We start from the raw sequence: 17,293 nt of genomic DNA on the forward strand, positions 1-17,293 counted from the left end.
GATGGTTTCCGCGGAATATTTTTTTCGCGAAAAAGTTTGCGAAATACGAACAAAAAATTTTAACATATTTTCGCGAACGTTTTCGTTCGCTGGAAACCCTATAGTACCCATGAAACCATGATCTGATCAAAAATATAGAAGATATCATCGTTTTTCTGACTCGAACAGTGTTTATTTCTGTAAGTTTCTCCCTTGCTGTGCTGCAAGTCATTTTTGGAGAGAAATCGCGAATGAAAATAATCAGTATGACGTTTACAGTGCCTTTAGTTAAAAAAAACAGTTTTTTGTTTTTGTTTATTTATCATCACGTTCCATTAGACAATTGTATCACTGTTTGGTGAGTTTATCAAATCTATCACTTTATTCGATTTCCCTAACATCAAGCTTATATAAATGTTTATCACTTGTCCACTAGTTTTATTCTTTCTTCTGCCCAAGTCTAGTTATATAACTCCGCCTGTAATCAATAAATAAGATGACGATAGAAAAAGTTAGAAGTAAAAAGTAGTTTGAGATACTTGGAGCTTGTTATCTGGATTCTTTATAGACATTATTTATGTGACATTTCATTTTCGGAGTCTACATTGTAAACAAAGGAACACTCTTTGGAATTATCAGGGCAAAAGTATAGGTTAATACGAAAAGTGACTGAAACGATTCACTCTGACACTCATACTTTTCGTAACATCTTCGTAATATCTTCGGTATCATATCTCATTAAAATCAAATAAAGATCCCATTGTCTCTTCCTTTCAGCTTGCAAAGAAACTTTACTGAACCATAAAGGAAGGGGGGATCAGGGGCGTATAGAATAATTTGTCAAGGGGGGAGGGTTTTTTTTTAGCTGGGGGCTCCCAGTTAATTGGACCCCCATAGGACACCCCACTGTATATGCAGGTTTGGGGATGATCCCAATCTAAAAAATGAGGAGATGCTTTAGTAAATAGAGAAGGGGACTTGGTCGAGGTGTACCCCAGGCCCTTTCATAGAATACAAACTTCTCAAAATCCTCTACAAAACTTTTAAACCGACGCCATTTACTTAAAATCGAAAAGATTATTTTAATTTAAAGGAGTGACGTACTATACATGGAAGCTGAGTTTAAAGTGTAGTATTGTAGAGACAATCTATAGGATTCATTTGATACCTATAAGACCGGGTTATTACATAATTGTAAAAAACCTTTCTTCTGCACTGACTGGAACAACTGGTGAAATATTACAAACGGCTTTACGCTCTTGTTAAAAAATTGTACACCGTAAAAATGTTTTATTGGTGTAATATGAATCCTAAACTTTTTTCTCTACAATACTTTCAGCTCAACTACCATGTCTAGAAGGTCACTCTCTTTAAGACTATGATTCTAGATTGTGTTTGCACAAATGTGTAAATGATAATTTACCTATGTTCAGCTTCTCTCAGATACATTTGCTTCAGTTCCTGGTTGATGACGTCAGCAGGCCGGTCAGTTGGTCGCTTACCAGTATTCACCTGAACACAGTCAACATATTTCAAAACTTTTGTCTTCTTACGTTAACAACGAGCTAAGTTGGTTCCCCTAAAATTTGATCCCTCAATTTGAAGGATTTTAAGTTCAGTCTTTGAGGCTAAGCGCTTTTCATGCTAAAAGTTTTGGCCTCTGACATCGGTAGATTTCTTAAAAGTTATAAACTAATTTTGTTGAAATTTTTTATGTGTTTATCCTATTCTATTCTATTCTATATATTTTATTTAATACAAGCGTGTAAACCCAATAATCCCCAATGCTTTGTCGTAAAGTAATTAAGACAAAGGTCAAAAGGTTACTGAGTTATGATCGGACAAACAAACAAACAGACAAACAGAGATTACAACTTTATAAAGAAGATGTTTTAGATACAGAGCGTCCCATGTCATATTAGATTATATCAAAGCTTTAATGCTAAATTGCGAACAAAATACTAAAAAAATCTAGTATTTTCTACATGCAAATCTTTTTATTAGCAATATACAATTTTTGAAATGGTTGGTCCTTTTTTATTATTCTGATTAGTCCTGGAAATCGCAATTTAAAGCTATAACATGATCCAATAAGATGACCCTGTATCTTGGACAGGGTAACATTAAATTATAATTGATAATTATATAAGTATTAGTAATATAAACTTAAAATAAAACTTTAAACCCAGTTCTATCGGCTAAGTGTGGATCTCAAGTGGTGGTGAGAAGGACCCTAGTGATTAGGAAGACAAACATATATTTATATGTTCATATTGTAATGATGAAGGCGAAATATATATCTTTATATCTATCTATCTACGAACATAATTATAAAAGTTTTTTAAAAATTATGCTCTTCAAAACTTCGTTCATAATTTTTTGTTATAACCTTTTTGACTGGAGCAGGATCATTAAATGTTGTGAATCTGATTTCTGAGGTTGGGTTTAACTTCTCCGGGTTCGAGAAGGATGAGAAGGAAGGATTAACTGGACCGGAGCAAGGACTAGGTTTCACGGAATATCTTGAAATAAACTCTTCTATACTCGGTCTCTGAAATAGGATTCATTTGATCAAAACTAAAATATTTTAACAAAATATAAATAAAGGAATTGAGTCTTTGCCACAAACCAAAATTTTCTAATCCCTATATCTTTGCAACCTGTTGGTGTAAGCCTTTGATATTTCAGGCTTAAAATATTTGATCTAAGAGTATTATAGTTTGAAATATATAAGGTCTACGACGTTGGGTTGCAAAGAATCTGGCAAAGACTCCATTCCGTTACCTGTCCAACCCTGTCAAGAGATTTGTTACCTGTCCAATCCTGTTCAGAGATGTGTTAACTGTCCAACCCTGTTCAGAGATTTGTTACCTGTCCAACCCTGTTCAGAGATTTGTTACCTGTCCAATCCTATTCAGAGATTTGTTACCTGTCCAACCCTGTTCAGAGATATGTTACCTGTCCAACCCTGTTAAGAGATTTGTTACCTGTCCAACCCTGTTTAGAGATTTGTTTCGGAAAAATCTATTTTTAAATCCTGGGGTCGGTTCTTTTACCTAAAGATTTATCAAGTCAAAGTAAAACGTAAATTATCGTGAAAACAATATCATTTTTTAAAATTGTGTTAAATAGGTGAACTTTTTACGCATATTTTTTGTGGTAACTCACATGAACTCCATGAACCCAGGGAAGGTTTGTGGTCGGTCAAAATATAAAATATTGCAAAAAGTTGTCCATTTTTTAAATAAAAAAATAATAATGTAAACAAAAAACTAGCGAAAGAAAATTTGCGGCTTAAAGCAAGATTTAAGAGCTAAAATTGTTACTTAAATGGCTACGTACGAAGCACTCTTAAGCCTAGTTAGAATAATACACGCAAAAAGTTTTTTGATGATGAAAAGTTTGTAAAAAGGTGTTTTACCGGTTTAAAATTAGCATTGTTGTTTCCGGGTGTTGATAAAGATGTTGCTGATGCTGTTGGTTGGAACAAAACTGTTGACTGTGGTAGAGGTGGACCTGGAGCTAAGGATGGATTTCTGCTAGTACCTGGAGCTAAGGACGGATCTCTGCTAGTTATCTGAGCTGAACCCGGAGCAGAGGATTTAGATCTAGTTCCCCGTGTTTCAAGGTTTCTAGATCTACTCCGTCCTCTCTCTAAAATATTATTAACAATAATTTAATCGAGAGAAAGGATGAAAAGATCTCTTAATAACAGTTAAAACTAAAACAAAATATAAAGTTTGGCCTGGTTATCCATGTTTGAGCCGGGTTGAAGAGTTGAGAAAGCTGTTACATCAGAAAGAAACTGAGTTATTGCCACAAAGTCTGATTTTCATATATCCCTATATCTTAGCAACCAAATACCCTAGACCTTTGGTATTTAAAACATTGACATCTAATAGATCAAATAAATAGCAATCTTGTAGTTTAAAATATCCAAGGTTTACACAGTTCCTGAACAAAATTGACGGTAAAGCCCAAGATGAAACTAAAAAATAGCATTTGTGAAATAATAGGCAAAGCAATTTTTATTATCTCCTCTCCTAACCCCTCCTTCCTTCGGGGCCTCCCCTTACCTGGTTCCACATAGGTGTCATCCTCTGAATGTCTCTGCTCTAGTTCAAGTTTAAGCTGAGTTTCTTTCTCCAGATCTCTTCTTATCTCCTCCTGTAAAAGATAGTTCTTAAAACATGGACCGGAGATAATCCAAGCCTTCCTTCAGATCTCACCTTATCTCCTCCTGTAAAAGATAGTTCTCAAACATAGAACGGAAATTAAGCAAACCTTTCTCCGAGTCTGATTTCATCGTCTCCTTAACAAATACTTTGGTAAACCTGGATAATATTTAAATAAAACCTTTCTCCGAGCATGATTTCATCGTCTTCTTAACAAATACTCTGTTAAACTTTCAATATGCCTTAACTACCATTGAACCAAACCTTTTAAATTATCTCTTTCTTTAACAAACATTTAAAATGTAAAACCGATTTTTAGCCGAAATACATATCTGTCTAACAAAAACTTTTATGAACTGGACCAAACCTAAACCAAACCTAAACTAAACCTTAACCAAACCTAAACCAAATCTAAACCAAACCTAAACCAAATCTAAACCAAACCAAAACCAAACCTAAACCCAACCTAAACCCAACCTAAACCAAACCTGAACCAATCCTAAACCCAACCTATACCAAAGCCAAACCATAATTAAACCAATACCAAAACAAAACCTTTCCGAAACCTCTAATTATCTCATATTTAATGAACACTTGTTAAAGCTTTATCCAACTCTCGTGTTATTTTTTTATTCGATTTACCTACGATGATCTAAAAGATGTATAGTCTAATTAGATTTTAAAAATAGGTTAAAAAAGTAAAACAGTAAAACAGCCAAAGAGAAAGGAAGAGGCCCAAACATGAAAATTGCTTGCTTCATAAAAAACTAAAAAATAAATTTTAAAGTACCGAATAGATAAAACACAAACTCTAATTTTCTAATACATAAATATGTATATTGTATAATCCTATAACCCTGTTAGATAAAAAAATCCAAGTTTTAAATATCAAAAGTTTACACCATCAGGTTGTCAAAGGTTAAGGGAAAAAAGATCCAGGGTAACCCACAAAAATGTGGCTTCAGAGACGACTTTTCTTACTTTCATAGAAACTTGTTCTCTTTTTACCAAATCATAAAATAAATGATTTTAAAGAAAAGTTTTTTTCCTATGTTAAATTGAAAGATTTTCAGATTGTCATTTGTTGGTAACACTGTATATAAACTTCATATCCATGGTACAAATATGGTTTAAGGTACTTTGCCAAAGGCATTTTCCTAAGTGACAATTTACCAAATGTGCAATGTCCCATGCGGCAACTTCCCAAAGGCTAGGTTAGGCCCTCCCAACCGCCGCAGGCTGCATTGTGGGGCCGAACTCTGCGGCTAGGATACACTTGGGAAGTTGCTGCTTGAGAAATTGCTCATTTGTGAAGTTGCCACTTGGGAAAATATCCTTGGGAAGTTGCCACTTGGGAAAAATCCTTTGGGAAAGTACTTAACATCACCAATATTTGTCGGTAACTCTGTATATAAACTTCATGTCCATGGTACCAATATTTGTTGGTAACCCTGGATATAAACTTCATGTCCATGGTACCAATATTTGTTGGTAACCCTGGATATAAACTTCATGTCCTTGGTACCAATATTTGTTGGTAACCCTGTAAATAAACTTCATGTCCACGGTACCAATATTTGTTGGTAACCCTGGATATAAACTTCATGTCCAGGAGGGGGCGATAGGGTTTCCGTACACTTTGCTGTGATGTTTTTGGACTGCTGAAGAACTAGTTTTTGCGTAACAACAATAATAAAGATTGTAAACAATAACACAAATGATAAACAGACATCTGGCATCTCTGGTGCGTTAGATGAAGATTCACCGTAAACTAACTCATGTTTGTTTACATTAGATTGGCTGCCTTTGTTATTGTTGTTGCGCAAAAACTAGTTCTTCAGCAGTCCAAAAACGTCACAGCAAAGTGTACGGAAACCCTATCGCCCTCTCCTTCTATTCAATTCTCCTCAATGTCCTTAGTACTAATATTTGTTGGTAGCCATATAAACTGCATGTCCACGGTACCAACATATTTATGAAGCAGACATTTTTATTTGAATCAAATCCTTAAATAGATTTAATCTAGATTAATTTAATCAAAGTTTTACTAAGAGAGAATGAACCGTACCCTTATAAAATTGCCGAAAGTTTGGAATAGAAACGAATTGAGTCTTTGCCACAGAAACCATATATTTTGCAATCTGATGTTGTAACCCTTTTGCGTTGCAAATGTACAGGGATTAAAAAATCAGAGTTTGTAACAAAGGCTGAAATCCTTTGAGTAATCTTGTTTAATGATTAAGATTGCCTATTTTATTTATTAATAAATCAAAAAATTAACTCCAAATGCTTCCAACATGCATTATTTGACGGGAGTAGTTTAAAAATGTCATATTTTAAGAAACTTGGAAGGTTTTTGAAATCAAACGAGGTCGTGGAGTCGTTATACGTACGTCGGGTTTAAGAAAAACAACAAAGCTCCGCGTACGAAAAAAAAAATCAGTCGTTTATCTGAAAACTATATATTTTCTCAAATGTAAAGTTGCAAAGGGAAATATGTTCAACTTTGAAATTGTTATTTTTATCAAAATCCATACCCAAAATCCATACCTAAAATCCATACCCAAAATCCATACCCAAAATCCATACCCAAAATCCATACCCAAAATGATTATGAAACTTTTTGTAACTTTAATAACACATTCCTTTCTCATAGTCCACATGAAGTCCCAATTCAAGAATTAATGTGTGCAGTGTGGGGGGGGGGTATGCTCAGGGGCCAAAGGAATTACGCCCCCCCCCCCTGAATATGCTACTGCTCCTTTAGACTGCTATAACCTACAAAGAAAGCTAGAGAAGGGAACCCCCGTGGTAAAAGCTTTGAATTGTGAGGTTCTTTGCCAAAGGCCTTTTCCAAAGGGCAAATTTCCAAGTGACAATTTCCTAGCTGGCAACTTCCCAAATGTGCTTTTTCCCAATTGAGGCAACTTCTCAAATATATCATTTACTCTCAGACAAATAAGAATCGGGATTCAATGATAAACCCGAGGGTGCAGGTTTAAAGGGTTTAAATTTCCATTGATTCTATTTTGTCTGAGAGTAAATGACATTCCTTTGTAAAAAACAATAAATTATTTTTATTATTTATTATTATTTATAAAAGGAGCGGGATTAAATAAAAAACCAGCTTTTTATAAAGAAATGCACATTTAAGGCGTAATGTTAGGCCTCTGAGGCACCCAAGGCTGCAATGAGCTGGCCGATCGCAGCTAGAACAGATTTAGGGAGTTCCCGCTAAGAAAGACACCCTTAAAAAGTTGCCGCCTCCCTTTAGGAAAGTACATAATATCGAAATAGCCTACCCCGAAAAGGAAATGTAGAATTCGAGGAAAAGTTTTCATCCGAAAAGAATAAGAATTATCTCATTGTTACATGGATTATTAAAAAATTTAAAATTATTTTAAGAATTCTTTTTATTTATTTGTTTTACATCCCTGAGTTACCTGTATAGAAAGTATTGCTTGTTTTGGAGTTTTTTTGAAGCTTCCCTCTTGGTAACGCATTCTTGAAATCTTTATCTGAAATATTAAATACTAGCTAAATATCTACCAGCTCAACTTACACCTTTAAACCCATCTAAAAAAGTAAAAAAAAATGAAATTAAAATTTTCTCATCATATTTAAATTTGAGGCCAATTAGTCACGGGTTCATGAGTTTATGATTGGACAAGCAAACAGACAAACAGAGATTACAACTTTATATATATTGTGATAATATTTTTAAAGGTTTGTATTAATTATACAATTAAGTGTTATTGTAAAAGGAATTGAGTCTTTGGAACAAAATCAAATATTTAAACCTCAATATCTTTAGAACCCGATGTTGTAAACCTTTGATATTTCAAGCTCAGATTATATGATCTAACATAATTCATAGTTTGAAATATCTAAGGCCTGCAACATTTGGTTTCAAAGATATAGTGATTAGAAAATCAGAGTATGTGAAAAAGACTCAATTCCTTTGTATTTTGATGTTCAATTTCAATGTTTTCATAGAATCTTTTTTTGATGAAAAGTAACAATTTTAATTTTTCTCATTTTGACAAAAGAGGTTGGTTACGTATAGACAACTTTTATCCTTTATATCCTTTATGAACCAGAACTGAGGTTGAATTTAAAGAATTTGAGCCGCGGTTTAAAGTTGAGACGTGGCTCAAATATGTTGGTTCCACTTAGAATTGTGTTGGATGTTTCAAGATTTAAGCCGGCGGTCAATTGGAACCGAGATTTCGGCTCATATTCATTAAATTCGGACTCTGGTATAACTTTTGAATTGATGGATCTGAAATTAATTCTTTCAATTAAATTAAGTTCATTATTTTATTTCACGTAGTTGCTTTAAGCACGTGACGAGTGCACGATTTCACCCCATTGCAACCATTTCATTTTAGAATCTAAGAAGTTACTGAAGTCCCAAATATTCTTTTTTAGAAAATCACTTTTTATAGGATAAAGTCTTTATGTGATAAGTAAAAGTCTACTAATATCTTTATTTATCACTTCAAATTATCATCTTTTTTTTTGAAAAAGACATTTTGATTTAAATCACTTGACAATAGCAGAACTTTAGTTTCAGGAAGCTTTTTTTAGATTTTTTTTGGACTTTTAACAAATTGTGTATATTTAACTGTATAAGTGGGTGGTTACTTGTTAGATGAGGTATCCTATCATCTACTATTTCCGGAAATTGAATCGACAGGGCGGAACTTTTAACTCACTTCCGGTTCACATTCTGCGGCCGCCGTTTTTTTCAAAATTAATTAAAAACTTTGAAGTATTTGATTTTTCTACTTATTTAATCAAAATACTGAAAATAATATTATGAATCATTACTAACAAAAGATAAAGTTTGAAAATAATGTCCAAAAAGAAAAATATTTTTAAAAAGGTGTTCGCCTTTTTCCTCCCGTGAAAAGAGATCATTAAATCAATTTTACGAGAAATCAAAATAAGCGTTCTCCATTTACAATATAAAATGTAAATACATATAATAAACATTTTAGTATTAAACAATATCAAAGCATAAATAAACACCAAATAAAATAAGATTTTCACAATTTACCAAAAAATGAAAAATATAAATATTAATTTTCTAATTTCTATATCTTTTAAACCTGATAGTGTGGCCTTTGATCATAATTTGACTATACATCATATGGAAAAATTATAGATTGAAATATTAAAGGTCTTTGAAATCAGGCTGTAAAGAAAAAAGATTTGTAAATTACAGTTTGAAGCAAGCCATTAGATCCTTTCCGAAGATGTAATTTAAAACTTTATAGATATAAAAATGCTCTGGTTTTAATTTATCAAATATGACCGAAACTGATTAAATTTCTAGTTGACTCCCTCATAGCAATCGACCTGCATAATTTAAACAGCTCATCATATTTTCTCCTAGAAAAAGATTTGAATATCGAAGATAAAAACAATGTTGATGTCTATTAATTCATTAATTCATATTTTGATGTCCAATAATCCATTAATTCATGTTTTGATGTTCCTTAATGCATATTTTGATGTCCAATAATCCATTAATTCATGTTTTGATGTTCCTTAATTCATATTTTGATGTCCAATAATCCATTAATTCATGTTTTGATGTCCAATAATCCATTGATTCATGTTTTGATGTCCATTAATCCATTAATTCATATTTTAATGTCCATTAATCCATTAATTCATGTTTTTATGTTCCTTAATTCATATTTTGATGTCCAATAATCCATTAATTCATGTTTTGATGTCCAATAATTCATTAATTCATGTTTTGATATCCAATAATCCATTAATTCATGTTTTGATGTCCAATAGTCCATTAATTCATATTTTGATGTCCAATAATCCATTAATTCATGTTTTTATGTTCCTTAATTCATGTTTTGATGTCCAATAATCCATTAATTCATGTTTTGATATCCAATAATCCATTAATTCATGTTTTGATGTCCAATAATCCATTAATTCATATTTTGATGTCCAATAATCCATTAATTCATGTTTTTATGTTCCTTAATTCATATTTTGATGACAACCTAAACAATAACAGTCCTGATATATTATCCTACATCCTACAATGCTGTAAAGGCTTGTTTCTACCCGTATAGTTTTCTCAACTGGTAGAAAGCTTAGTGTTATCTTCCCTGCTCTGTTATTCATTAACTAAATATAAAAATATATATATATTGCGTAAAAATAGCATTTTCTATATAATTTTGTAAAAGGGGCGAGGGAGGGAGTTTTTCAAAAGAAATGTCGATTGTAAAACTAGATTACTCACTATTAACCCCTGTTTTATACCTGAAAATGTTCTCAATCTCTAGGTCTGACATCGGACCCTGGGGAAGGTTTATGGATGCTCAGAATTGCAAAAAAATGTCTACAACAATTTTTGATTTTCGTAAAATTTGAAAAAATCACGTAAAAAAAATTATTCCACAAATTGTTTAATATTGTTTTATCGCAGAGAAAATGCTTAAAGATTAAGCAACAGTTCAAAGGGAAGTAAATTCAATCAGAAGTTTATTTATCAGATACAAATTTCAGGTTTTTACCCCCAAAATTTTTTTAACTTTGCAAGAATGATTGTCAGATCTTGATGTTACAAAGGAACTGTTTAATATTATAATTTAACCTTGGTATTCCTCAGCTAAACATATAGATATTTACTTTTCTAAATATATAAAATATTTTTCCAGTTGATGTTGAATTGTTTCTACATAAATATCAAATGTGAATTTTTGAATACATTTTTAACGAAAAAAAACAAAAACATATTTAATCAATTTCTTTCTAGTTTGATATTGATATAAAAATGTTCTCTAGGTATCAGATTATGTACGGGACAGGATATCAGCTCTGAGATTACAGAAACCTGGAGAGTTTACTAATGTTGCCTGTATCCGGAGTAACGCGATGAAATATCTTCCAAACTTTTTCCGCAAGGGTCAACTCACGAAAATGTTTTTCCTGTTCCCCGATCCTCACTTCAAGAAGGCGAAACACAAGTGGAGAATTATTAATGAAACTCTACTGGCAGAATATGCTTATGTTCTCAGGTTAGAGTTTTTTCAATGCGACACTCAACCTTAGGTTAAACTCATTTAGTAATTAGTACTCAAACACCTTATATGATGATTAATGATATCCAATAAACAAAACTTAATATCCAACTCTCAGAAGCTAATAACAAAGACTCAACACCTATTATTCAGGCCCCCCCACATCCAATATTTAATATAAAACACTTCTAATATACAACACTCTTCTCCTAATATACAACACTCTTCTCCTAATTTCTGTATCTGCAGCAAGCTTCTACACTTAAATTTAATACATTTATGCAGTTTAAATAATGATGTATCTTATATTTTGAGCCCAAATATTCAAAATAACTTTATTGTAAACATATCGCAGCTAAGGAATAAAATCGGAACTCCAATTTCTTTGGTTTTTAGCATTTGTTCCGTTACGTTTTTTCTCACTAGAATGAGCATATTTTATGTTGAGAGAGATATGTGGTATTGGCAGTTGGGTTCCACTCCCCCCCCCCCCTCTTCTCTAACTTGTCTACAATCGAGAAACTTCTTAATATTTTTTATAAATATATTTCCCACTTCAACTCAGACTAAAGTTTCCAAACCAACTCTGGAGGCCCACCTAAAATCCAAACTTTCATTCTAAATTGTTTTATTTTATGTTTTACAATGTATTAGTTCGAATTTGACTGCAGGGTGAATAGATGTAAATTCTTCAACAGTTTATTCTTTACCTTACATGTGCTTCTGATCACTATTAAGTGTTTGTTACATACTCCCAAATACTTCAAATTCTTTGTTAAGTGGTCCTAATCACTTCTTATAACTTGAAAATATTCCCAATATTTCTAACTGATTTCAAATTATAAAAGAAACTTAATTTAAACTGATTTACCTTTTAAAGTGGGTCGTCCCTGATTCACAACGATACCCTCGAAACTTTTGACGATTGATCATCGAGGACAGAAAAGTCAGTGCGTATATCTCATAAATTTTGTGTAAAAAGTTGAAACCTGAAGTGTACGCTAGAGTACAGTGTGAACTAAACGAGCATGACGTCGCATTTTTCCTGGAAAACCAAGAATATTCTAGGTCAAAAATACTCCAAAATATTCCTAAATGCTAATATAAAAACTTTAAAATATTCCTAAATGCTTATATAAATACTCCAAAATATTCCTATCCAAAATATTCCTAAATGCTAATATAAATACCCCAAAATATTCCTAAATGCTTATATAAATACTCCAAAATATTCCTAAATGCTAATACAAATACTCCAAAATATTCCTAAATGCTTATATAAATACTCCAAAATATTCCTAAATGTCAACATAAACACTCCAAAATATTCCTAAATGCTAATATAAATACTCCAAAATATTCAAAAATGTCAACATAAATACTCCAAAATATTCCTAAATGCTAATATAAATACTCCAAAATATTCGTAAATATATTTTATTATTCTAAATCCCTATTTTAATAAAAAATCCTCGCTAGGAAAATGTATTCATGTATTTACAAGAAAACATGTATTTATTTTATATTTATGATTTTATAAATAATAAATTAATATTGAGTAGATCAAGGATATATCATTTCTTTTTTAATGAAGAAAATAATTGTTTACAGGTCAATTACAGAATGTCAAAGTTTTGATTTTTCCAAGACATTGATATACATATATCAAAAGCAGAAAATAGGCCGAGCTCGGTGACTAAAACAGACTAGATACTGAGAACTGCGACGATGAGGGCAAGTATGCACCCGTACACTAACACAAGTGACACAAAATTTACATGAAAAAAGTGTTATCTTACACCTTGTCATCGGGAAAAGTGTCGTGACTATTTTTCATACATCGAAAGAATTTATCAAATGTCGTATTCTTCACTTTCTGATAATGGAATGTTGCAGATATTTAGTTTTTTAATAAAATGATTATATGGAGCTCTTTAAAACTGTTCCCGTATACTCATGGCTATTTATTTATTTTCGCAAATACTGAGATTTACATAAATATGTATTAAAAGTATTGCAAAATTGTCAAGACGACATTTGACGAATTCTTTCGATGTAGTGGCTCATTTAGGGGTTGACTCTATACCTAAATCTCAGTAACTGTAAAAATAAATAAAAAATCATAGAAAATGCGGAAAGGGACCGGTTTTAAGAGCTTCATTTAATTAATTATTTAAAAAACTTATAAATATCTGCAACATTCAATTATTAGTAGGTTAAGAAATCGACATTTTATCAATTCTTTCGATGCAAATAAATAACAGTAAAAATTTAATTAATGATTACTCATTGTATTTCTTACATATGTTTTCAATATTTTTTGAAATAATGAAAATCACGGTTTATTTTTAAATGCCCTTCTATCAAATAGATTATCAAGAACAATAGGTGGCAACAGAGAAATGGACCAATTATACACGACGTCACAAGTGTCAAATATAGCATTATTTGACATGTTTTCCTAGATTAAATAAAAAAGTGTAAACACAGTAAATAAAGAACACATAAAATTGCACTTATTTTACTTTAAGATTTAAGCACTTTATTCTAAATTATCACTATTATTAATAATTTGTCAGACACAAAAACTGAGTTGACACATATGTGACGTAAGAATACAGCTGTTCTGAGAGTGTACAAATTCTACGTTGCCATCTATTGTACTAGAATCTATTTGCCCTTTTATTATCTTTTGTAATATAAATAGGCAAATCAAATCTAATTTTAAGCCTGAATCAGGGCAAATTTTATCCCACGCATAAATGTTTACGACCACTTTGGAATATTTTAATGATTTAAAAGATAAAATATTAATGTTTTATAAGTTTTAAATGAAAATTAATACTTATATTTTTAAAAATGTNCAGTTGAGATGGCCGCCTCAGGGGTTGTTAAAAATTCTACAAAGTTTTTTTCATTATTCAAACGCACAACGAGAAGAAATAAAAAATCGGCGATAAAAGTATTTTTAGTTGGATATAACGAAATTGGATTTACTTTCCTGGAATTTAAAGCATTTGTGCACAAGTCGTGCAATTAGACCTATGTTTACACATAATAATTGTAACTATATACGGTAAAATTTAATGTGATTAGTGTACCTTTATCTTAAACGAAATGTTTTTAAAAATTTAAAGAATTTAAAAAAAAGAAAAATGTATCTTGTTATATCGTATTTGCAGTAACTGTTGGTGTTTAAAATATTACTCATACGATTCACAACAATATTTTAATATTTTCCTCTGCAATTGAAAATTTACATTCTTTAGATAAAAAATTTGAATATTTCCCAAATGTTTGCTCCTGTCAAAAGTTTATATGGGTGCCTTAATCAACAGACCATTTACAGAGGTTTACGTCAAAATTCGTCAACAGTCTATGCCTGTATTTCATACAAATCCGCCTGCAAAAACATTTCCTGAAACCAAAGGCGCAAGTAAAACATTCATAATTCCGATTGAAACCCATACTTATAGCATAGAATATTGGCCCTAAAAGCGTCCAAAAGTAAGGTTCCTCTGATAGATATGCTTCTTTTTATACTACTCTAGGTTATGTAAAGGTTAGAAGAACATAGCTGGACAGAGATTGATGGTGATGGTGTCTCTGTATACAAGTTCTTTACTCCTGGCAATGTGAGTATAAGAAAGGTGAGTACCGGACGTTATAGGACAGTTGGGAGCTAATATTGTCAAAAAATGTAAACAAAGGAATTTTCCTGGGCAGAGTAAAGAAAGCCTGACTGTTGTTAATTTATCATAAACCAGTACCTAAGCAGTCCTAACAGGTCACAGCAAAGTGCGCAAACCATATCCCCCACCTTACATCTAATCACTTTGACTCAATGTATGTAATATTTATCATATATTTTTCATTCATAAAATGTTTTGTCATGTTTGGTATACCACAATATACTAGGTCTAGTAAACCCAGAAAAAGGTGAAAGAATTGATTTGACAGAATTTTCTAGATTTTCCAGTTTAAAAAGATGCTGCATTATGGTAGTCTCTTCAGAGGCTACAATTTAGAAATTAAAAATTATCAAGTGGAAGGCGTCAATTTACACTGCACACTTGCTCTGCCTCATCGGTCTATTTAACGTCATAACTTGAGTCCAAAAGTCGACTTCCTATTCCAGATTTTTCTGGTTATCACTGTTTGAAGAAATTATTTCAAGGGGTTTGTGTTCTGTAAATAGATATTTTTAAAGGGACTGTTCTCGTAATTTTAAGTGACCCTCCATTTATAGAGAGGAATGTCCGATTCACAAGGGTACCCTAGAAATCTTAATCTGTTCCATAATGTGGAAGATAACGTCGTTTTTCTCTAGATTAAAAGGGTTGAAGCAGGAGCCACTTTTGTTGGAAACCAAAATTATAACAATCAGGTTCTAAAAACATATCATGAGGCCAATTAGGGTTGGTTTTACTTAAAATTGTATTCAATTTTTCAAGATTTAACCCGGTACTCAAATTGAAACCGGTTTTCGGGGGATTTGAGACGCGGCTTAAATTCATAAAATTCCGACACTGTACATCTAATAAATATTTGATCAGACTAAGCATGGGTACCGTTGTAAATTAGACGTGGCATTTCATATTTGAAGATCACTTGAAATTACGCCAACACTCCAGGGGTCCACATAATTCCTTTTTCAATCCCATTTGGGATTGACAAATTTGAAAGAAATGGGGGCAAATTTTTTTAAAATGATAATTTAAAAAAAAATTGGGGGCATTTTTATTTAATTGGGGTCATTTTTTTAAATTGAGGGCAAATGTATTAGTGGAATATAAAAATGTTTTTTTAATTAGAGGCATTTTTTACAATTGGGGGCAATTTTTTTCCCAATTTGGGGCAAATGTGTTCGTGGAATTTGAAAATGTTTTTTTAATTGGGGGCATTTTTTTCAAATTGGGGGGAATGGGGGCAAATGTGTTAGTGGTCAGTGGAATTTGAAAATGTTTTTTTTAATTGAGGGCATTTTTTTTACAATTGGTGGTAAAGTTTGGGATCGAGAAAATAAGCTATTTTGGGAATTATATGGACCCCTGCAACACTCCCTTTGATAGTTTTCTAAGAAAATTATAGAGTTTGCATTTTAAAGGTATTGTTTACTAATTTACAAAGTAATGTGGCAGACGACAACACTTGTTAGGGTAAACTTTGTGAACGTGCAACTCTATCAATGGAGGGTGACTTGAAATTACGCTTACATTCAGAGAGTTAAAAGACGGATTTGCAATTATAAATTTCAGAAAACAGGGGAGGTTTATAAGGATGCCAGAGATTTTCCCATTCTCTGTGCCATAGAAAAACAGAGCTAAAAATTAAGAAGAGAGAACTAGAGAGATAGAGAGAGATAAAGAGAGAAGTAGAACGGTTTTGCTATAACCAAAGAGGATTCTGCGATCCGAGGATCCCGGTCTCTCAGTTCAAACCAATCCTTACTCCGGGTCCTGGTTTAGTAGAACGAGGTTTCTCCGGAGACCTGTTGATCTCTCTCCGTTCTTATAGAGTATAATTACCAAAGGACCTGTTGATCTTATTCTAATTCTTCTATCTGAGTAAACTTACCCGTTACCATCAGACCCTAGATTGTTAGAATAGATTGTTTATATTGTTTATGCAGACTATAAAGCTGAAAATTGTAAAACCCCTTGTATATCAATAACTCGTCAAAAAGAAAGGTTAATAAATATGTTTTACTTCTCGGGGTCAATCTGTAAAAAAACAAATCCAACTGATCAGTATCTCGTCATTCTGAATTGTGTATTACTAAGCCAAAACTTAAGACAGGGTATCGTTATGAAAACCAGTTTTAAAACCCGGGTTTGACGAATGGGGTTAGTCAGTTTTGTGGATATCAATATTTTTGTCATGAAATACTATTTTATTTAGTTTCTTTATATTCTCCATTTTTGTCGAATCAAAATCTACAAAATGTTAATTGATCCCAAAAAACACTCGGGAGTTTCGTTCGACGATACTCTTTTAAATTTTGGACTCTGAGCCTGAAATTTAAAAGGGTATCGTTGAACGAAACTTCCGAGTTTCCTTTTTGGGGTCTTATTATTA

At 32.1% G+C, this 17,293-nt stretch overlaps 1 protein-coding gene across 1 annotated transcript; it reads right to left on the reverse strand.

The window, feature by feature from the left end:
* Positions 1-112: 112 nt before the first annotated feature.
* On the reverse strand, positions 113-7,678 carry LOC111707479 (uncharacterized). Its single transcript, XM_023480591.1, has 7 exons — positions 7,598-7,678; positions 4,056-4,146; positions 3,401-3,633; positions 2,967-3,035; positions 2,369-2,530; positions 1,403-1,491; positions 113-457 (listed from the first exon to the last, which is right to left on the reverse strand). Exons 1-7 carry the CDS (start codon positions 7,655-7,657, stop codon positions 418-420), a joined length of 744 nt encoding a protein of 247 aa, XP_023336359.1. The 5' UTR covers positions 7,658-7,678; the 3' UTR covers positions 113-417.
* Between the last annotated feature and the right edge of the window lie 9,615 nt (positions 7,679-17,293).

Source organism: Eurytemora carolleeae, unplaced genomic scaffold (genome assembly GCF_000591075.1).
Source record: "Eurytemora carolleeae unplaced genomic scaffold, Eaff_2.0 scaffold152, whole genome shotgun sequence".
In the NCBI taxonomy this organism is placed as follows: domain Eukaryota; kingdom Metazoa; phylum Arthropoda; class Copepoda; order Calanoida; family Temoridae; genus Eurytemora; species Eurytemora carolleeae.